At 35.9% G+C, this 23089-nt stretch overlaps 4 protein-coding genes and 1 pseudogene across 5 annotated transcripts; 2 read left to right on the top strand and 3 right to left on the bottom strand.

Moving 5' to 3' along the window:
• Positions 1-492: 492 nt before the first annotated feature.
• On the top strand, positions 493-5158 carry LOC126705127 (putative pentatricopeptide repeat-containing protein At1g26500; annotated as a pseudogene).
• Positions 5159-6637: 1479 nt separating this feature from the next.
• Positions 6638-9038, bottom strand: LOC126706043 (T-complex protein 1 subunit zeta 1-like). 2 transcript variants are annotated; one of them, XR_007648499.1, is made up of 4 exons: positions 8422-9038; positions 8056-8173; positions 7864-7950; positions 6638-7024 (listed from the first exon to the last, which is right to left on the bottom strand). XR_007648499.1 is itself a non-coding variant. In XM_050405304.1 (3 exons), exons 1-3 carry the CDS (start codon positions 8101-8103, stop codon positions 6902-6904), a joined length of 258 nt encoding a protein of 85 aa, XP_050261261.1. In that variant the 5' UTR covers positions 8104-8248; the 3' UTR covers positions 6638-6901. The 2 variants fall into 2 exon arrangements, 1 of the variants encoding a protein (XP_050261261.1); XM_050405304.1 differs by lacking the exon at positions 8422-9038 and having other exon boundaries at positions 8056-8248.
• A 1948-nt stretch (positions 9039-10986) lies between these two features.
• LOC126705126 (uncharacterized) lies at positions 10987-12950 on the top strand. The gene is made up of 2 exons (XM_050404071.1): positions 10987-11860; positions 11971-12950. The coding sequence occupies exons 1-2, from the start codon at positions 10987-10989 to the stop codon at positions 12948-12950; spliced, it is 1854 nt and encodes a 617-aa protein (XP_050260028.1).
• Positions 12951-13706: 756 nt separating this feature from the next.
• LOC126706954 (pentatricopeptide repeat-containing protein At4g35850, mitochondrial-like) lies at positions 13707-17719 on the bottom strand. Its single transcript, XM_050406545.1, has 4 exons — positions 17321-17719; positions 16658-16734; positions 14799-14892; positions 13707-14081 (listed from the first exon to the last, which is right to left on the bottom strand). Exons 1-4 carry the CDS (start codon positions 17513-17515, stop codon positions 13983-13985), a joined length of 465 nt encoding a protein of 154 aa, XP_050262502.1. The 5' UTR covers positions 17516-17719; the 3' UTR covers positions 13707-13982.
• Positions 17720-19354: 1635 nt separating this feature from the next.
• Positions 19355-23053, bottom strand: LOC126706455 (RNA demethylase ALKBH10B-like). The gene is made up of 6 exons (XM_050405935.1): positions 22923-23053; positions 21963-22042; positions 21716-21833; positions 19991-20110; positions 19766-19878; positions 19355-19682 (listed from the first exon to the last, which is right to left on the bottom strand). Exons 2-6 carry the CDS (start codon positions 21978-21980, stop codon positions 19524-19526), a joined length of 528 nt encoding a protein of 175 aa, XP_050261892.1. The 5' UTR covers positions 21981-22042; positions 22923-23053; the 3' UTR covers positions 19355-19523.
• Between the last annotated feature and the right edge of the window lie 36 nt (positions 23054-23089).

Here is a 23089-nt window from a genome sequence, read left to right as displayed (position 1 = left end):
GTTCTTTATGGACAGGAAAATTCGAATGTGGAGGTGCTTATAAATCCGGTAACAAAAATGTGGAGAACTGAGATCATTGACCATGTTTTCAATGAACAAGAAGCTGAAACCATCAAAAATATTCCCTTGTGTGCCACAAACCAATCGGATGTGCTGATTTGGCCTTTTACACCATCCGGCAACTACTCGGTCAAGTCAGGCTACAGGTTTCTTTTTGAGAATTCTACACAACCTCAGAGAACAGAGCAAGCCGATGGTTTGTGGAAGAAAATCTCGAGATTGGAGGTCCCAAGCAAGATCAAAAACTTTATTTGGCGAGCCTGTAGAGAAGCGCTACCGGTGAAAGCAAATTTATGCCGTCGACGGATCATCCCTGAGGGTTGGTGTGAAATATGCAGAACAGGGAAGGAGTTTTGTTCACATGCTATTTTCTTTTGTGTTGATGTGCAGGTGATGTGGAATGCAGATTCTTAATGGCGGTGGCTCTCAGAGATGTCAGGAAGAAGTGTAAAAGAAATCTTTACACGAGCCTTTGAAGAGGAGATGGACGTGGCGCTGTTGGCCTTCACGAGTTGGGCTGTGTGGAACAGAAGAAACCAGGTTCGACTCAATGAAACGGCATGTCCTCTGGAGCAGATTCACGCCTTATCCAAAGACAGGAAGAACGAGTTCCAACTCATCCATAAATCGGTTGGAACGCCTCAGCATAGGAATCACGTCAGATGGAAGCCACCAGACCAAGGCCTCTACAAAATCAACTACGACGGAGCAATATTTGCCCAGCAAGCAAGAGCTGGTATTGGCATTGTCATCAGGAATGAAGACGGCGCTGTTATGGCGTCGATGGCACAGCAGCTGACACTCCCAACGACGGTGGCCCAAGTTGAAGCATTGGCTGCGAGGAGAGCTCTGGACTTTGCACTGGACCTTGGCTTTACTAAAGTAATCTTGGAGGGAGACTCAGAAGTGATTTGCAGGGAGCTAAATGAACCAAACCCGTCTCTAGCTTTACACGGGCATATCCTTCAGGACATTAAGCTTTTGTCAAGTACTCTTTCATTTATTGGCTTTTCTCATGTACGTCGCCAAGGGAATAGTGTAGCGCATGCTTTGGCTAGAAGGGCTGTTAGGGAAGTTGATTTAACTGTCTGGATGGAAGATGTACCATCAGACATCCACCATTGTGTTCAGGCTGATTTAGCCAATTTTTGATTAGTAAAATAGTTAACTTCTTTCTCAAAAAAAAAAAAAAAAACTAAATCCCAACATTGGTTTTGTAACCTGTGCATCCTAGATGGGTTGTTTTCATCAAACAGATTTACCCACTAAATTTCAACATTGTTTTTATAACCTTTGCAACCTAGATGGGTTGTTTTCGTCAAGCAGATTTTGTAGTTAGGAAAAAAAATTACATGCAAGGGTCCATGATAGTGTCTTTTTCTACTTCCTTGCTATTTAAAGTGAGACAATTGAGTGAATTTGCTAGAAATACTAACTTAAAAGGAGTCAAAACTGATTTGCATTTGTGAAATTATGATTTTGATTAGGTGGCTAACTTCTAAACTTAATTTTAATTAGCTATTTTGGGATATGCCTATTTTTTAACTTATATTTATTTTATTTTATGTTTTATCAAAATTATTATTATAGCTATATAATTATGTACTTTTTATTTGACCCTATGGTTCAATCAGTGACCCATTGATTGAACTAGAGAACTAATAACCCAACTCTAAGATTAGGTTCATGTCTAGTTCAGGTTTAATGACTATGTTATCACCTTTCTCTAGGAGTTTAGCTCGCGGTAAGTGCTCCTGTGGACTATGACACATGCTGATCTTGTATCCTGTATAATGTATAGAAGCACTAGTATTTTGAAATGATCCATTTTTTTGGGCACATTGGGATACAGATATCGAATATCCTCTTTTTTTTTAATGTAAAAATCGCAATTTCATTCAAACGAGAATAAAAAAGTACATCTTGATACACTAGGTGCTCAACAATACAAGGAATTTCCCCTGTCCAGGTGATAAATTCAGGAATGTCTCTAGCATGTTAGGCTAAAGCATGAGATACTTTATTCCCCATGCGTGGAACATGTAGAAACTACACAGAGCGAAACTAGTGAATCTGAGACACAGCCCGAAATGTTATTAGCAATTTGAATGGGAGGAACTTAATTGCCCATCAAGGCATTAACATCCACCTGGGAGTCACCCTCAAATATAGCATCCTAGATCCCATGTCCCAAGCAAAAGCAATTGCTTCTTCCATAGCCTTTGCTTCCACTTCAAAATGTTTAAACAAGCCACAATAAGCGAGCTGAAAAAAGTTCAAACCGTAGTCAACCCACCAAAATCTATAACTAACGGATCAATTGAAAATGTAGGCAATTTCAATTCAGTGAGTTGGGCAAATTGTGCAAGTTAACAAGATATATTTACTTATATTGGAATTTCTCTGATTAGGCCAAAAAATAAAACTTTTTGTGGATCTTCTTTCAAACAATTCTTTATTTTCTCCCAAACTAAAAAGAATAACAAAAGCTTTTTAATATAAGTAATTTTTTTTTTTTTATGCCTACATATATAATTATATAGATAAATAGATCAAATTCATTCTTGACTTGTCAAAAAAAAAAAATCACCGCATGTCAAACTGACCCACAATTTTAATGGGTAAAATAAAACCCATTTCGGATTGAATCAAGCGAGTGAATCAAGCAGGTTTCTCACAAAGCCCTAGTTCCAAGGGCGCGTATGTTGGTGTTAGCTTCAAAGATCCAAATCAGAATGGGTCGAGAGTGGTTGCTTCTTTACTACTCCAAATCCAACCCATATGAAAAAATATAAAATTTTAACAAAACACTTCTTTTAGAAAAAATTAAATTTATTATAAATTTTATAACATAATTTTTTTTTTCAAATGATAAATTATATGCTTAAAGTTTGGGGGTGTTTGAATTTTACACTTTTAATTTGGAATTTACCCTCTAAAATTTGGAGTTGTTTGAATTTTATTTTAGAATTTAGATTTTACCCCTTAAAGTTTGATAATGTTTGAATTTTACACTCTAAAATTCTGAAACTTTAGTTGTAAAATTTAAACACCTCCAAATTTTAGGGAGTAAAATCCAAACATTCCTAAAATTTATGGCGTAAAATCCAAATTCTGAAACGTTAGAGTGTAAAATTTAAATATCTCCAAATTTCAAGAGGTAAAATTCAAATTCTAAAATTTTAGGGTGTAAAAAACACATCCAAATTTTAGAGGCATAATTTACAATTTACCTTACTGCTCTGTCTCTTTTCGTTTGTGCTGATCTTCCAGGTACTAATCTTTCTCTATCTCTCTCACTTGTTTCCTTTTTTTAATTACTCAGAAACCGCGGGAAAATCAATTAAAGCTTCCAAACTTTGCTTATGGTGGTAATTTTAATGGGTTTTTTCATTCTCTTTGTCATTAGTAGTAGTGTGTAAATTGAAGTGCCTTGAATGTGAAAGAGTTGTATGCGATATTATTTTCAATCTTATTCCATCTGTCGCTTTCTTCATTTCCAAGTGTTCCATGTCTAAAAATTCACTGGAAGCTTAGACTGCTGATTGGCATTGTGTTGTCCATTGGGACCCTTTTTTTTAAGCACCAACTCTACTCACACACACAACCTTCCAACCCCATTACCACCATTTCACCACCCAACCCTGATCACCTACTCCGAGTCTGCACCATCCTCTACCAGCAACAAGACTCCCTAGACCCAAGACTCCACCCCAAGCTCCATGCTTGCTAGTCACAATTTGACCAAGACAAACACCTCACCCACGAGTTCTTCCTCCGAGTCCGCAACAAGTTCCCTTACTCATGGCAACCTGTCTACGGCTTCTTTCAATACACAGAAGCCAACACAACTTCACATTTCACTCACACCTCTGTCTCATTCAACAAGTTGCTTGACGTGATTGGAGAATCGCGCAACATTGGGCTTTTTTGGGAGCTTCTCCATGAAAAGGGACGGCGTCATCTGGTCAATGATAAGACTTTTAGGATTGCGCTTAACACCTTGGCAGCAGCAAGGGCGTTGCAAAAGTGCGTGGAGTTTTTCCACTCTCTGAATGCATGTGGGTATGAGTATTTGAATAAGGTGGTTGAGACTTTGTGTGGGAATGGACTTGTTGAGGAGGCCAAGTTTGTTGTGTCCAAGTTGAGAGAATGAATAAAACCAAGTGGGGTTACATATAAGTGTTTGATAAAGGGTTTTTTTGATGTGGGTGATTTAGTTGAGGCTTCAAAGGTTTGGAACTTGATGGTGGATGAAGGGTTTCAGCCAGATATTGATGCGGTTGAGAAAATGATGGAAACCCATTTCAAGATTAATAGGTATGATGAGGCATTAAAGTTATTTCAGATGATGAGAACGATGAGGATAGACAATTTGGGTCTTTCAACTTATAGGCTTGTGATTGAGTGGATGTGCAAAAGGGGTAAGAATGCGCAAGCATGCATGATGTTTGAAGAAATGCGTGAGAGAGGTATTCAGGTCAATAATCTAATGTTGGCATAACTTATTTATGGGCTTTTGGTGAGAGGGAGAGTTAGAGAGGCTTATAGGGTTGTGGAAGAGATTGAGAAACCGGATGTCAGTGTGTACCATGGGTTGATAAAAGGATTTTTGAAGTTAAGAAGGGCAAGTGAAGCAACACAAGTGTTTAGAGAGATGATAAAGAGAGGGTGTGAGCCTACAATGCATACCTATATAATGTTATTGCAAGGGCATTTAGGGAAGAGAGGTAGGAAGGGAACTTACCCACTTGTGAATTTTGAAACTATTTTTGTTGGTGGTTTGGTTACGGTGGGAAAGTCTTTAGTAGCCACAAAGTATGTAAAGAGGAGTTCGAGGAAAGGGCTTGAGGTGCCTTACAACAAGTTTTTGCATTATTATTCAAGTGAGGAGGATTTTGTTATGTTTGGGGAGGTGGCAAAGAAATTGGGAGAAGTAGGGTCGGTTGATTTGGCAGATATATTTGAGAGGTATGGGCTGAGAATGGCTACGAGAGGCAGAAGAAGAAACATATCAGTGGAACCTTGAGAACCAATTTTAATGACTGAATTTGTAGATTATAATTTTCTCCAAGGAGGTTATATGACAAACAAGAAAGGAGGTGAAAATATAGAAAATTAATTCATCAGGATCCTCTCTCCCCCTCTACTGTGGTCCACAAAATTTCTCCCTTTGACCAGACTGTTTTGAGGCTCACGGGGTGTTTCTATTATGGATATATGAAGTGTACAAGATGGCCAGAGCAGTACAAGATTTGGTAATCCTAGTAGTAGAGCTAAAGCTTGCTTATATTCTGTGCATGCACACATGTTGATGATTTGTAAACTCTATCATTTACTTGGATCAACTTGCTATTGTCTTCCTAGATGCTTAAGGGTGTGCTTTATAATGTTCCTGTGATTGTAGAACTGGTTGGTAGTGTAGTTGCATAGCAAATATTGCATATTGATGAGAAGGATGGGGAGGGAAAAGTAAAGTTTGTTCTGCAGTCAATTTTCACCCAACTACTGTTGGCTAGCAAAGAGTCACCCAAATCATGTTGGCTAGCAAATAACGGAAGTGATATCCAATATAAAAAAGTCGTATGCAAGAAGGTTAGGTCAGTTGCACAATTTCACTTATTAATAATTTCCTTTTTTATGTTTGTAGTTCTATAAGTAAGATTGTTCTTCAAGAGCTTTATGCTGTTATCTGTAGAATGGTTTGTAGTTCTATAAGTAAGATTGTTCCGCTGCGAAGCCTTCTTTGAGCACGGAGGTTTCCTGTTCTATCTCAGGTTCAGATTCCATCTAGTTATAAGCCCCTGGGGTATCACCCAAAAGCTTCTCCTTGAAGGAAACCTTGAGGGGAACCTGCCCATTACCCACGAAGGGGGATCCCAAGGAATGGCCTTGGTCTTCATTGAAGCTGGCATGATGGACATCTTTAACTTTTTTGTTACTCCTAGCTAGTTCAGCCTCTTCCTCTCTAGAGAGAAAAGGAGAGCTCTCGCGAGACAATTTTCTTTTTGTCAATGTTAGAGTATATATCATGTTTGGGGATTTTTCAGAAAATAACTACAAAACCCAAACTATTTCATTAGTTAGGAAACGTTTGAAACTAATTTGGAATATAACAACTCGAGTTCAGTAGGGACGATTTCCTGGGTTTTTTTATTTTATTATTGCGAGAAATCGAGTTGAAAGAAGTCGACTTCTAAGCCTAGAAAACGAGTAGACTACACTCGACTTCTAATCCTGGAAAACGAGTACAGTGTACTCGTTTTCCAGGCTTAGAAACCGAGTCCTTCGAACTCGGTTTCTTTGTATGCAAAAACCAGTCCAATTCTCACTCCCATCCCACAGGCGAAGCAGAATACAACAACAGAACTCAGATTGACATAAGCGTGTTTGACAACAATGTCAATGAACTTGGGACTGTTTTGAAAATTAGAATATTAACAAATTTGATTTTTCTGTTGTTATATTATTTGGGTTTAATGTGATTTCTGGTCCTTTCATATTTATTCTGTCCTCAAGGTTAAAATCAAATTTAAAAAAAAAAAAAATACCTGACCACAGAAGGGGCGAATTTTTTAAGCATAACATTATTAGCTCTTCTGCTCCTAAATGTCAACATAAGTATAAGCATTGTATAATTAGAACAAGTTGCAGTAGTAAATCCTTGAAATGCCTCAACTTATTAGTTGCTGCATGATTCAGTATTTCTTTATTTTTGCTCTGCTGTGTTGTATGCACAAATAATATAAAATGAATGAATCTCCTTGTGTGCTGCAGTGTTGATGAGTTTTTGATGGACATGAAACAAAGTAATGCTTAAAGAAACTGATCAGAGAGATAACTAATGCTTAAAAAAAATTATGTGCAGGGAAAATTTTGGGAGACATTTTGTTACCCCTTGAACAGTCTTCTTTACTTCGTTTATTAGATATTGTCTGGCAGCAACTTCAAAAGCTCCAGCACCCTGAACAAAAGACAAGCATACTTCATCATCCAAAATATACACCAGTAAAGCAAGCCATTATTACAACTAGCACTGATGCGAGCATGGTCTAAAGCTGAGTCTTACAACAGCCAACCATATTAAAGACTCAAAACAATAATTTAAGTTAAAGAGTACATACAGGAGCTAATGAACAACTAATTCGGCCTTTGTATTACTCAGCAATAAATAAACAAAAAAAAAAAATTCAGTGATTGTAATAGTTGCTGATGCATCCTATTTCTTTTTCCTGATCTCTCTATTTTTCCTTTTTGTTGACGATTTGATCTCTCAATTTATGTTCCTATCTCTAGGATGGGAATATGAAACACCAATACAGCATCCAAAGAATAACCAGCAAGTTTCCAGTGAAGGGTGGCAGAACATGAAGGAACAGTCTCCTACTAAGCATGTCTAACCAAGAAAGACTCAATCTTGTTGTAACCTGGCCTACTCATATTCCCAGCGAACAAATTGTAGTAAGAATTCAATTGGCAAATAAATGCATCTGAACAACTGAAAAAATTCCTTCCATCAGGTGTTTAATCAAACCTTAGGCATGTAAACAAAAATCCTATAATCCCACAGTATGTTTCCCCATCTCAAAGGAAGTAGTATGGCATCAAGTATTAGTTCCACCCCATGTTTTATTCACTAACATTGATTGAGGATTAAATTTGACAACAAAGTGATCAAAGTTACTAGTAGCATGGGATCCATTTAAACACAAATAGAGACCATTCAGGAAACACTGAAAGATTAAACAAACACAAAGCTAAATCAATAAGTGAGAAACAGGACAACAATGGTGCACAGCTTACCCCTGCCCTCGCAAGAATGTCCAGTGATGGGGGATCAATTCCCTTTTGATTAATGACAACAAAGTTATTGTCATTACCAGAACAAACCTGCATTCAACCACAAGAATTAGTAATATATCAAAAACCATAAACTCTGCACATCTACACTAATGTACTTACAATCTAAACAAGGACACAACTAGAAGTAGGTACCTTATTTTTCAGTTCAATGATTTTAAAGTCTATTTTCCTTTGTCTCATCAATAGTTATTGGCTTAACAAATGGAGCTACCTTAGGCCCATAAACTTTCACTGGTGCTCTTAGTCAAGACTACAAGTTTGACATGTAAAAAAAGTCAAATTGCAAAGTATATTGCAGAAACTTCTACAACAAATAAAAATTCCAAACCAGTTTTCTATATTCTAATGCAGCAAATGAATTTAGAGATACATGATAAATCATAACAACAAGCCTAAGAATACTAGCTGATAACAAAATTCCATAAACTTGATGGACTAAAGTTCTATTCATATAGAACTTTTGAATGAATTCACATCAAAATTTCATTTGACACATACCTAATTTGTTGACTGTATAGAATACATGTGCTGAGTATCCAACACTGAATAAGAACAAGAAAAAATGAATCTCAATATGTGATTGCAATTGTAAAATAAATCCACTCCTAAGTTGATCAGAAGGTGCAGGGAAAAACCGAGTTCATTTGAGTCGGTTTCTAGGCTTTAAAACCGAGTTCATTTGAGTTGGTTTCTAGGCTTTGAAACCGACTTTAAAGGACTCGTTTTTTGCGCTTAGAAACCGAGTCCATTGGACTCGGTTTCTACTCTTTGAAACCGAGTTCAACGAACTCGTTTTTCAGGCTTAGGAACCGAGTCCTTTGGACTCGATTTCCTTTTATAAGCTGCCAGCATCAGTTCCATCAAACAGCAGCACTCCCATCCAACAGCAGCACTCCCATCCCACAGCAGCAACTTCACGTGGGCATCACAGTTCCCCCACAGCAGCATCAGTCCCCAGCCCTCCACGTGTCTGTGGGTCCCAGCTGGACCTGTCCCTCTTGCCGTGGGGTCTCATAAGTGAATATGTCTTCCATATCACACATTCAGCTCTACATTCAGCTCTACACTCAGTCTCTACATTCAGCTCTTCTCTTCAAACCCTTACACTCACAGAACACTCATCACACAACATTCTCAGGTAATATTTTTACAATATTGTGATTATTTGCTAGATTTTTTTTAAAGAAAAATTTAGAACATATTAGGAAAAGTTTTGTTTTTCTTATTTGTTAGTGTAAATATTGTGATCAATTTATTTGTTAGTATATTGTGATTATTTGCTAGGTTTTTTTTAAAGAAAAATTTAGAACATATTAGGAAATGTTTTTTTTTTCTTATTTGTTAGTGTAAATAGTGTGATTAATTTATTTGTTAGTATATTGTGATTATTTGCTATTTTTTTTTAAAAAAAATTAATGTTATGAGACATTTATATAAGATCATAAATCTACTTAAGAAAAAATATCTATAATGAGTAGTAATTTAATGATTAATTGTTGGGAATATTTAGTAAATAATTGTGATTAAATTACAACATATTGGGGAATTTTTTTTTGTTAGTGTAATTATTTTGATTAAATTACAACATATTGGGGAAATTTTTTTTTTTTTTTTTTTTTTTTTGTTAGTGTGAATATTGTGATTAAATTATTTGCTAAGTTTTTTTTTAAGAAAGTTAATATTGTGATTATTGGGAATATTTAGTACCAAATATTGTGATTATTATGTTATTACAACATATGGGAATATTTGTTTTGTTTGTTAGTGTAAATATTGTGATAATATGCTAAGTTAAAAAAAAAAATTAATATTGTGATTAATTATTGGGAATATTTAGTACTAAATATTGTGATCAATTGTTAGGAATATTTAGTACTTTTAGGTCTTTCTCATGGATATGAAATGGATTATGAGTTTGATACCTAAGATAGTAGTCTTTTTACCATAAATTATTTCAAGATATATTTGTTTAAGATTTGTAACAGAGATTTCAATGGATAACTGGTTGGTATATAATATTTTTGTTCATCATAACTTATTTGAATGGGTTTTGAAAGTCATGCCCCTAGAATGATTTAGAATTTTTAAAGAATATGAAATTGGTAATGACTATTTTTGTAAGATTACTAAAGGTGAGTATATGCAAATTTGGTTGAGGTTAGTATTGTTGGCATTTCATACGCAAAGTTTTGTGATTGATGTTGATTGAGCGTTATAAATTTGTCACTAACACAATTGCACTTGATGATCTATAGGTTGACAATGATCTATATAAATATATACTACGGTGGACCCCTTAGCAATGCCAACCCTTATGATGGAGCCTCATTTCAAGGTCCGGGTATCCAGTGCTACTATATGATGATACGCCGTAAGCTAAAGACCCTGAATGAGCTGAAAGTAAAAATTATGGAAGAGTTGCAAGTGAACCCTGCTTTGCATGACATACATATTACTTTCCGTTCTCCATATGAAGTCCTCAATCAATGCATTAATTACAGATATATGGCGATAACAGAGGACAAACATGTGAAATTCATGTTTAGTAAGATGGACAAATGGAAACAAGCAGCAGATTTTGAGTTATATGTCACTTTGGAGCCTCGTGCAGAAGTCGGCGTAGAAGACGAAATTGTACAAACAACTACATCTCTACAGTTTGCAGTCCTAGATGATCAATGCACCACATTGGGAGGCTATACACCCCCTTTTCAAGAGACACCAGTAACAATTGAGAGTGAACCTGGAAATAGATATGAAGATCAATTTTGTACACATCGAGGTGAATCCTCTACAGTTCCAGTAGTTGAAGATGAAGATGAAGACGAAGACTGTTCTGGGGAAGATGGTGAGGATAGAGATGAGTATGAAGAGAGGATTGACGATGGTGACTTTGACAGGGGTCTTGATGACCATGAAATTACTCACATTCCTCATGTTGATGATATGGCTGAATGTGATGAAGATGATGAGGACGCTAATGCTAGAGTTTAGCATGTTACAAATACGACCCTCGTTTATGAACCTCCTGCCTCATCATTTTATGAAAATACTTGGGAAAATATGGTTGATCCTGAAGTTGTTCAGCAATCATTTGGTTCTTGGAATGCAGACATGAATTTTGCAAAAGGGTTGATTTTTGCTAATAAAGATGCGGTGAGACGTGCATTAACAATTTACGCCTCAAAGCATAACAGAAACTTTGTGACTAGTAGGTCGACCACAAGTAGACTGTCTGTGAAATGCAGCGATGAATCATGCATGTGGTACGTTGGGGCAGTTGTGAAGCCTGAACTCGGACTATGGATGGTCACATCTTATAGGGGTCCTCATAATTGTATGCCCCTTGCCACGACCCTTGATGGTAGAATGATGGATTGTAATTTTCTAGCAGAAGAATTTGTTCCATTGTTGAAAGAGAAACACACGGCAACAATTTATCACCTCAGACATTTCATTAAAGGGAAGTATTATGGGCATATTCTTTCTTACTATAAGATATGGGATGCGAAACAACGAGGTATTGCAAAGATATTTGGGGATTGGGAAGAGTCTTACCAAAGGTTGAGAAAGTTATTGTTTGCATACTGGGATCAAGAACCTGGCACCCGTTTCTGGTTTCACACCATACCCAGGGACGAGTTCGGTGATACAATATTGCGCTATATATTTTGGGCTTTCGCTCCATGCATTGCAGGATTCAGACATTGTAAGCCAGTGATCAGTATTGATGGGACCCATTTGTATGGTAAATATCGAGGGGTGTTGTTGATTGCAATGGCCACCGATGCCAACAACAAGGTTTTGCCTCTTGCCTTTGCCGTTGTGGACAAAGAGTCAGGGTCTAGTTGGGGGTGGTTTTTAGAACGCCTCAGGAATGCACTGGGGGATGTGATAGCAGATAAGGACATCTGTATAATTTCTGACCGACATAAGGGTATTCAAAGTGCAATTGCAAACTGGCCTAGACATGATGATGGACGACAACGAGTAGTTCACAGATATTGCCTTCGACATGTTGCTAGCAACTTCAATACGCATTTTCAGGACGCCACTTTAAAGTCATTAGCCTTGAAAGCGGGTATGCTACTCAGGAATCTAAATTTGAGTTGTACATGCAACCTATCAAGGAAGCTGAGATCGAGGCCCTTAGGAAGAAACGGAGAACCGAGCGGCAGGAAAGTGAACCCGACTCATCCATCATGCCATACACATATCTAATGAACGAGGATCTAGACAAGTGGACCCAACTACATGATGGTGGATACCGTTATGGGGCTATGACAACCAATGTCTCGGAGTGCTTCAATGGAGTACTCAAAGGTGCCCGTGGCCTACCCATTGCTGCAATGGTTGAATTCACTCATTGCAAACTTGTTGCGTATTTCCATGATCGACACAAAGAAATTACTCATGATCTCTCAAAGGACAAGGTATGGACTAAATATGCCTTAAAAATCTATGGACACAACCTACAAAAATCAATTTCACACCACATAAATCCGTTTAATAATCTGAATGGTATATATCAAGTAATTACTTCATACAACATCTATAGCTCTGGAGGGGGACACCATAGTTATGAAGTAAATGTAAAAGCCAGAACATGTGGTTGTGGAAAGTGGCAAATGAGAAAGATCCCTTGTTCACATGCAATTAAAGCTCTTCAGTACTTGGGGCAAGATGCGACTGCATATATTGACCCATGTTATAGTTTGGTGAACGCCATTCACACCTACTCACATGCATTTGTGGTGCCAAAGTCAGATTCATTGTGGAGGGATGTGGATGGTCCAAAGTGGGTGCCTGACCCAAAACTGTTGCGGGGCAAAGGTCGACCTGTGGCGTCTAGGATACGAAATGAGATGGATGGGGTCCGGCGAGAACCGGGAAGCCGGAGGCCAGATTCTGACTTGAGGGAGATTCAGCAAAAGCAGAGCTGTGGACTGTGTCATCAACATGGGCATAACCGTAGAAGATGTCCGCTTTCCCGTGGGGCTTCGACAAGTAGTAATAATCCAAACTAGGTAAGTGATGCTTTTATATAAAATGCCATGATTGTATCAATTAGCCAAGTTGCATAGATTAGTACGTATGTTTTGGGTTTTGGTATCTAACAACAATATTTGAATTTTTGCTAGGCATGCAAATACTCGAGTTTGGAATGGCATTGTAGATGTCAATTGGGGTTCTCTTTATTATGTATTTGAACTTACTACTGGGTTGTATCCACACAATTATTATTTTGTTTGTCACTGAATGAACTTGTAATTGAAGTATTTTATATCCAATGTACCTGTTTCTAGATTGTGATATCACTGAATGAACATGTTATCTTATTGGCTTCAACCAATAACTCAATAATTTTTTAGTAAAAAATAAGTCCAACAACTTGTTACACTTAAGTAAAAGCAGAAATTTGAACAAAAAATCCAATTTAAATGCACATATATCTATGTATTATCCAATACATGTGACTTATATTATTATTATTTTTTTTTTTTTATGAATGATACATGTGATTTACAAATCAAATACATATGATTTATATAATACACATGTATCATATGATTTATGAATATGGTTGATACGTTGACACTTTTTTCACTCAATCAATACATATTGTAGTTTTACCTAAAAAAATAACCAATAGGACAGTGAAGCTCAATTTGTATTTATTAGTTCAGTGTTTAATTAGGTCCTTATGGAATGAGTACATGCCTGCAACTCATTGCTGTATACAAGAATAGAAAGTGGAAGGAAAGGGGCAAGAAACCAAGAACTAAGAAGCAGCCAACACATTGATGCTTTACTTGAAGAAATATCAAAATACTACAATGTCCTTATTCCTCATGTTTCTCATTCTAAAACTTGATTAAAACTGTGTATGAAGCTAAGAACAATACAGAGACCATTATAAATTCTACATGATCTTTGATACAACAGAGGATTAGGCCTGCACAAATCCTTGTAGTTGTATCTCTTGCATCAAAACATGACTAATATAACCAAAAAATCCATGCCAAAGACTCTCCAAGGAATCTTTTGTTATCATCCAACTAAGGTCGTCGAGGTCCTGGTCCAGATCTTTGGCGAAGGTTGTCGTAAGTCTTAGAAACCAGCAACAGTCGTGGATCATCTTCAGGTATTTCACGTTCCTGAACCCAGAACAAAAATGGACACAGTTACGAATATGCACATAATGGGAATCAGTTATGAATATGCACATAATTCATATATGAAGAGATATCTAACTATATGAGGGCCAGCATGGCCAGACATAGTAGCAATTGCAGGCATTTGGATGCATCCAGAAGACCAAGGACTGGAATTTGACAACTTAGGATATTGTTATTGACTGTAAAAATAGCTAGCTGCACTTTCTGCTATGAAGCATTACAACTTCTGGTTGTGTTGGGCTGGAAACAATGTAGGTCATTACTAACTTTTTGGATCTAAAAAAAAAATCCCTCATACATGACAATAAATGATTTCTATTCTAAGAAAGCTGGTCATTACACAATTACTCCGATAAACTTTTTTGATTAGTACAAATTACCCTGATAACTTAATGCAGTATTAACAGCAAAGTGATATGTTCATCGGGTTGTCTAAAACCAAGAACAATGTAAAACTGTAAATCCAAAATTTTGTCAAGATCATATAACAAAGGTAACAGCATTCAGATATTAAGAATTAATATATTCATTCATAATTGCAATTCTCTCTTAAAATTTTATTCTAATTTCTTGGGAAGTAGTATACTCTTTCCTGTATATCTATTCATTAATTTTTAAAAGAATTGTTATTATTTACTGAAAGAAAAGATATCTGACTTAGCACATTGCAGAAATTGTATTGGTTTAAAAACTCACCACATATAGTTCCACTATAGGCGGCTTCCCTGAACTCACGTAGTCTTCAAAAGTTTTAAGGCCACGATCGATGTCCCCAGAATGTAGATAGCACCTACAAATAAATGTTAGTTTAAGGCAATACAGAAATATGTAAAGTGATATGGCCAAAAAGAAAGGTCAAGATAAGATGAACTTTCTCAAAAAAAAAAAAAAAAAAAAAAAAAAAAAAAAAAAAAAGATAGGATGAAGGCAAAATAAAAGAATATAACATCAGGAGCACCGTCTAGTAAATAGAGAAAGTATTCCAGAACACATACACACAAAATAGAAAATGGCAAGGTGGATAGAACGTAATGTCCAGAGAAATCAGGTTAATAGAGAGATTCCAGAACAGAGTCAACAGACACAGACAGACCTAACCAGAGTTTACAAGGAATGGAAGAAAATAGAAAAGCCTACCTTACAAAGATATAGATCAGTGGAACTTCTGAAGATACAACCAAAGAAAAGATTAAGCTTTTGGCTCACTGCAAAGGACCTATAAAGTGATGGCTGAATTGCAAATGTTATTAGCCATGACAAACTTCCTTGGCAGTGCTGCTGGTCCTGAGTTATGTTTTTATTTTTCTCTTTAACAATATATTTTTTGATAAGTATCATAATGCAAACCACATCCCATCCAAGAATATGCCTGGGCAAGTGGGATTTGTAAAACCAAAGATATTCATCTATAGAACTGCTCTAAGCTCATCAACCAGACCATACAGTTTTTGCCTTTTCTTTTCTTTTTTTATTAAAAAAATTCTAAGTAACATGCAGCAGCTACTGCTGAGAGATACCAATTTCATGAGACAATCAGCAGGGCAGTTAGCTTACATGTAAGTTCACCTTCACATCGATAACCAAAAATTAATTTTCTTCCAGTTTGTTATAAGAGAAGCATACATAATGTTTTTACCAATTTACCTTGACTCAAATGGACTGGCAATGCTCTAGCTTAACCAAATCAGACAAACACATCTTTTATATGTATTGGCCACTTTAGGAGCATGACTTGTTGCAGTTTACAGATGCAGATACACACTCTTTTTTGATAATTATAACCAAAATTATTTTTCTTCTAGTTTTGTTATCATAGAAGTGTAGCATATTAGATTCTCAATTTAAAAAAAACGAAGAAGAAGAAAGTGTAGCATATATGTTGGTCAATTAAAATAAACTCAAATGGATTAGAAACATCCTTACATAATCAAAACACACACACACACACGCATCCCACTCCAGCTCAAATGGCACACAAACAAAAAATATGCATTTGCCAGTCAGGAGTATCAATTGTTGCATTTTACAAAATTTATCTAACGCACACAACAAGAGATTCGCAAATTATTAACATCAAAATGGATTGCAGATAAAAGTAGGCTTCTGCACCAAATGTTCCATGGCCAGGATGCCCATATTGAGTAGTGATCAGGAAGGTCATGTAGATACAGATTCTAAACCTTATATAAAAGTAGTGAATCTGTGACAGCTGCATCTCTAAATGATTTATGTGCAAAGGCTTTTTCACGCCTTTTTTTTGTTTTTTTTTTTGTTTTTTTTTTGTTCCTTTTTAGGCCAGTGTTGCACAGAGAAGAACAGATCAACTAAACTAAGAGACAAAGCTATTCTCACTTAAAATGCAAGTATGAACCACAAGTGAAAAAGCACACATGCACTAAGAATTGAACTTTTCAGTCATGATCTTAATATCAATGAATGCATCTGTACAAATAAACATATATCATGTATGTATACATGTATTTGCCACATCCATGGTAGTCCATAGCTCATTTAAGCAAGAAATAATTCGAAATTATTCGTCAACAAATATTTACCTCATAACTTGCATCACAGTAAAGACATCAGGAGTGTTTCCATTATTCTTTAGCATCTCCAACAAAGTTTCCATCACCTACCATGGTCATAAAAAAAAGCACCCATATGAAAGCAGAAAATTGCTTCATAGCATTCAACAGAAAATTCTCTCAATTCTTAGATATTAAGCAACAGAAAAATAAATGAAAATTAAGCAATTAATGAGTTGAAGCTTCTCTTCTTTCAGACTTTTTTTGGATGCGTAAATGCTTCAGTTGTTTTTACTTTCAACTCTCTGCCTGATCTGCTTGATTTTTATACTTTCTTTGTTATTTAATTTTTTTTCAGTTTGCCTCTTAGCACGCTGCCTGTGTGCTTTGCATTCTTTGTAATTTCTTTTAGCTTTTTTCAATGAAATTTATAGCTTATTAAAAAAAAAATCACTAAACCGAGCAACAATAGAGGAAAATTTATGTTATAAATAAGGACTTCTACATTAGGGCTTCAAAAAAACAAATTTTTCCTAGTCTTCTGTGTCTGTATATAATTATAGATACAAACTAACAAATGAAATAGGTGACAGAAGGTCATGAGAGCATATTGACACAAAAACTGTACCAATCACCATTGGCAAAAGGCCAACAAGAATGCAAAGATACAGTAAGAGCAGAAGGTTCACTTACAGTCAACTCAACCTCCAGCACAGCTAGGTCTTGGAGATTTGAAGAGTCCTCAACTCGTGATGGATCAATATACTTTGTAGATGTTAAATTCTCTGAAGTCTCATCATGTTCACTCCTCTCTATGACAGGCTCTTGATCTTTCTCAAAATGTTCATGTACAGCCACAGAAGTTGGGAGATGTTGAGGATTTTCCATCTCTAGTGAATCAAACTTCCTCTTTCAATTATTAGTACTCAAATCACCCATTTTAGTGACTAACTCATGGCTTGTTGAAGTAGAATCTACAGATATGCCATGTTTGCTTTCATCTACAAGATCATTAATTGTGGTAATTTCTTGAGTATCCTCCCATTGAAGGAAATGACAAGCTCCTTGTCCCTGTTTCAAAGCCAGAATCCATTAATCAGATATCAACTAGTATGTGAAAGAATGGCATTTTAAAATGCTCTATAAGGAGGATACACAAAATGAACAGAGGCTGCTCTCCTAAAATGCTGCCATTGGATCTATATCTTTTCAAGTTTCTTAGTTTATTTTTATCTGTATTGGTTTAAGGACAAGGTGCTGTATAAGTAGTTGGAACTAAGCAAGACCCACTTACAGATGGATGTTTGGCACATTATATTTAATAACATTAACACCAACAATGAAATAAGCAAAGGACCATGCAATATAAAATTATACATGGATACTGAGAAAATTTATATCACAAAATATCACTACATGCATAATCACCCATCTCATATGAATTTGCATTACATGCCTCAATTTGTTGGTGAATCAACGGTAGTGATTGTTAAATGGAAAATCCAACTGTGAGTTCAACAAGTATATACTTTTCTTCTATACATGTTAATAAGTTACACTCAATCAGGTATTGCAAGAAGGATTAATCATGCCAACAAAAGCAGATACTAAACCGCAGAGTGCTAGGGCAGCAGTTCTTAAGTTAATAGACGATCCAAAACGATAAAAGTAGATTCCACCACCTGTATCATGGACTCATGTTGAAGCGGATTCATTGATTCAAGATGGGTAAGAAGCTGATTTTGAACATGCAACACTGTCTGCTCAAGCACATCCACGTTTAAAGTTGTTACGCTACCTTTTAGCAAAGCAGGAGGACTCTTGGGGATTGACAATTCACTCGAAGACTGAGCGTCACGACAAGATGTTTGTGATGACGTCTCATCAAATTCAACAATTGAAGGACTATGATGCAGGTCAGCAGAGCCTTCACAATTAGACACATCTTTATCTCGAGGAACAAATATGGAATCAAAATTAGGGAAAACACCTGCCAAAAATATGAATCAGAGTCACAACCAAAGATGAAAGAGGGAAAAAAAACCAAACAAATGGAATGTAATCTGTATTTACCACAAGAGAGAGGCCGAGGTGGAAGAACTAATAAACATCGAGGAGGAGGGAAAGCAAGCCGGCCCAACCAACCCAGAATATGAAGTCCTAAAACTTGACTTACACAATCTGTCACTGGAAGAAAAAATATATATATTAACAGATAACTGATAAGGGCAAGCAGCAAGTTAGCAAGAACAAAGCAAGAGAAACATAAACTATAAAGATACGGTGGGTGAGAGAGGGGGGGGGGGGGTTGGGCTGGGCAGGGCAATAACTGAAGGATACATAGCAAATGTGTACATGCGCAAGAAAATACCTTCAGTACAAGTGTCTCCAGCAGCAGTAATCTGCCTCCAGATCTCAGCCTGTCCGCAATGAATCTCAGCCTGGACCATAAAATGGTTTTTCTGCTTCTGGACCAATATAATATCCTTCCTTATAATCTCCTGATTTTACAATACAAACAAAAATTATAGATAAAATGAGATGAAATGATAAGATATCGTGTAAATAAGATGAAATGATAAGGAGGAAATAAGTGTCAATTAGATGAAATGACATCTTGTAAATTAACAATAGAGTGCTATGACAAATAAGTGTCATTTAGATGTTGAAATTTTAATTAGTAATTTTATTAAACTTGATATCCCCTCCATTCAAATTCCCCAAATTTGAAGGAATTGAAAAGAAGGCTATTGAATGGTGCCCCTTCCCTCAAAACTCAAGCCTTCCCTTCACCTTTCATCTTCTATCCATCCATCCAAACATACCCTTAAAGTAGCAACCTCTTAACCAGTAAAAATAAAGCAACAAGAAGAAAAGAGTTCAGGGTTAAAATTGATTACCCAGGTGTAAGAGAAAGCTTGAGAGAGCCTCTAAACTCCCCAGGTTGTCCTATCGAAATACTTTTTCCAAAGGTCATGTCACAGTCTGTCAAGAACAGGACGCAAACAAGCCTTCCAAACCAATGTGGGAAAATGTGAGGCTGTGAGTGATCACCCTAGAAGTAATCACCATAAAATTAGGCTTGGTTGGCACATTACACACTTATAATTAAAAAAAGAAAACACCTTAATGATCAACCTCATTATAAAAATCAATGATGCAAGAGTCTGGCTTCACAGTCATAATCTGCATGCCTACTAAGCGTTCAATAACATCTTGCAGCAAGGAAGGGATGGATTCTGTTCCCCGATCTGCAAAGTTAAATTTATAGAGATCCAAGAAATGATATCTAAGTAAAAAGATAACCAACAGAGCTCTTAAAATTTGACTATCCAACACAAATATTCTTAATATGGAACATGCCTTTGGAGGTTCCTACTGCATTATCCTCTTCTGGAGGTGCATCTGCAATTGGAAGGCCTAACTGAATCATCTCTCTTCCATGTCCCTTCATAGGCCTCTTTAAGGCCACATAAGTCTGACCTGCTTCTCAACAAACAAAGATCCTACCCATTGTTATTACTTATATACATAAAAGGAAAATCTTTATAAATTTAAAAATGCTTCTACAAAAGCTAGCAGCGAATTTCTAACAAGAAATAATGAAATACAAATCACATAAAAAACAATTTTGTCCAATAATGTATACAAAATTAGAATAGGCTTTTTTCCTTCCCATTCTTTTTTTCTAGAAAGAAGTAGAGGTTAAGTACACAAACAACAGAAAGATAGCAATAAAAATAACAATAACAGTGCTGGTAATAGTTGTAATAGTAGCACTGTCAACCTTTTACTCAGAAAGTTTCTCAAAAGGCAAATCACTGTTCTGGATTCGGACAACTTTCTTACAATGCAAAATACCACCAATCTCATGGTCCCCGCAAAACATCAACACAATCCCCCCCCATCATTTATTAATTTTATAATTTTTTAGTTTAATAGATTTATTTAGTTCTTCAAGTTTTGTAATTTAATGGAGTTTAAATCTGTCAAAGATTTTCATCAATCACATGATGACTTTGTAATACTGTTCAAGATAAAATTGTAAATTATGTTGGAATTATCATATAATTGTTCATAATTTCATATATACATACATACATACATACACACACACAAACACACACACACACACATATATATATATGGACAGAGAGAGAGTTATAGACAAACACAGATAAGCACATTAACCCTTGATTGTAGAGTACACAGTGCAGTTGAGTAATTGTGTGCAATGAACAAATTCAAGACTTGTTAAATCATATAATGCTGACACTAACAGCTTGTTTGGGAGAGGGGAATAGGGGAAAATGGAATGGGGGAAAAATGAAAGATTATTTTTTTTATTCCCTCGTTTAGGACTTTAATAGCCCTCTTGAACCCATTTTTTAATCCCTCCCAAATTGGGAAGAATCAGAGAATGGAATGTGCTTTTATGAAGTTTTAATGAAGTCCTCATAATACCCCCCCCCCCCTCTTTTTTTTTAATGATTGTCTATAACCCTTTTTTTAATAAAATAAAGGGCATAATGGCAATGTTTTTATAACAGAAGTCATTTACATTCAATTCCCAATCAAGGTTACTTTCCATTCCATTCAAATGCAGTCTCTTATAAAAAATAATACGCATGTAGTCTACATTTAATTCGGAATTGATGAACTTTTTGTAATATTTTAGGGAAACCAGAAAAACAACAGGCACAGATTATATTTGAACAAACCAGTAAGAATGCAAGGAAAAAAGCATGGCATACGGAATTGCACAATTTCATACAGAGATCACTTGCACTGCTATCACAGAAAGTCATTTTAATTTTCTGTACCTCAGATGTCATCCATAAATGTTACAGAATCCATTTTGCAAGCAATGTGTCCAGAAATGGATCTCCCTAGATTTTAAAACATACATGGAAATGGATTATGTCTATTTAAAATTTTGAAGCCTACATGGTGAAACTTGTTCCAAATTTTTAATGGCAACAAATGAATCATCTGAAAATCACAGGTACAGTTTTAGAGAAAGAAACCACATGAAAATTTCTTTCTTCTTCAAGTGTACAGAAAAAAAAATGCACTTAGCAAACTTGCCTTGATTTTGTCCTGTTTTTCCTGCGGCCCTCAAATTATTAACCAAAGAAACAAGTTTGGGAACTTCCGAGTCATCAAGTAACGATTCAAAATGTTTCAATCCCTCGACCACATTAACCTGACATGAAGATAAGCACATCTCAAAAATAGAAAACAATTATAAATGAAAATTCAGTATCAAGATTCAACATATTAAGCAATAAAACTAAGTCATAGATATCCACAAAAGTATTTAGTAGAATACTACCTCCTTATGGTCAAGCATCTCAAAGACAGAAAAAGTTTTTGGAACCGGAGCAAGATTCTGCTTCTCATTTTGATTTTGTTCTGCAGAATGATTCTCTGTAAGAAAATTATAGGAGTCCAACTCAAAATACAATAGCAAAAATATTTAGAACTAGCCTCATCACACACGCTTCACGCGTGCGATGAGGCTCTTTTTCAATATTAATTTTGGTTTAGTGTCATAATGTTTAAAAGTGGGATAGAGATAGTGTCCTAATTCTTAGGATCTTTCTCTATGTGAGTTTTTTTTACATGGAATAATGTTTAAAAGTGAGATAGATATAGTGTCCTAATTTCTAAGATATTTCTCTACATGAGAGTTGATAAAAGTTTGAAGTTTTGAATGTAAAATTTATAAAAATAAATATAAAAGAAAGGTAATTCAGATTGGAGAAGAGAAAGGGAAAAAGCCTAAAACTTAGGAACTTTTTTAAAAATAGTAAATTACTCTTTTAAACAGTTTTTGTTTTTAAATTTAAAATTATTTAACTAAAAGATAGGGGTATTTTAGAGAGTTTAAGAATTTTTGTGAGGATATTTAAGTACACAAAATGATGAAATCTAGACAGAGAATCCTATTATTAGTAGCATAAATAAATTAAAGAACAAATTTCTAGATAAGAAGCATCTGTATTCTGTCCTAAATTCAGGCAAGAGAAAGGGAGAGTTTCTCCCCTTTCAGCCAAAAAATGGAACCTAGATGTTCCAACCACCAAACCGTTGATACCTAAAGAGCTACGAGAATTAGCCTTCAAATTATATCCTGCTCAGTACAGCCACCACTTCCTTTTTCTCTTTGGCCAATCAAGAGCTGATGGATACAACCCCAATGGCTCACCTAGTCCCAAGGGGTTTTTAATCCCCCCACCCCCCCTCTCCCCAAAACCCAAACCTGGCACATTCCATAAAGAAATCCAATTACCTTTGCAATTTGAGGTGCATCCATCATCTACCACCTTGGCTTCAGTTGGAGAATTGCCACACGTTGTCCCTTCTGAACTTCCCAAACTCTTCAAGCTACCAGCATCTGCTTTGGTAACCAGAAACAATAAACATCAAAGTTGCCACATAGAACTTCTCAAATATAAG

Source organism: Quercus robur, chromosome 11 (assembly GCF_932294415.1).
Source record: "Quercus robur chromosome 11, dhQueRobu3.1, whole genome shotgun sequence".
In the NCBI taxonomy this organism is placed as follows: domain Eukaryota; kingdom Viridiplantae; phylum Streptophyta; class Magnoliopsida; order Fagales; family Fagaceae; genus Quercus; species Quercus robur.
The sequence above is the reverse complement of the archived record's forward strand: the minus strand, read 5'-3'. Positions and strand labels throughout refer to the sequence as shown.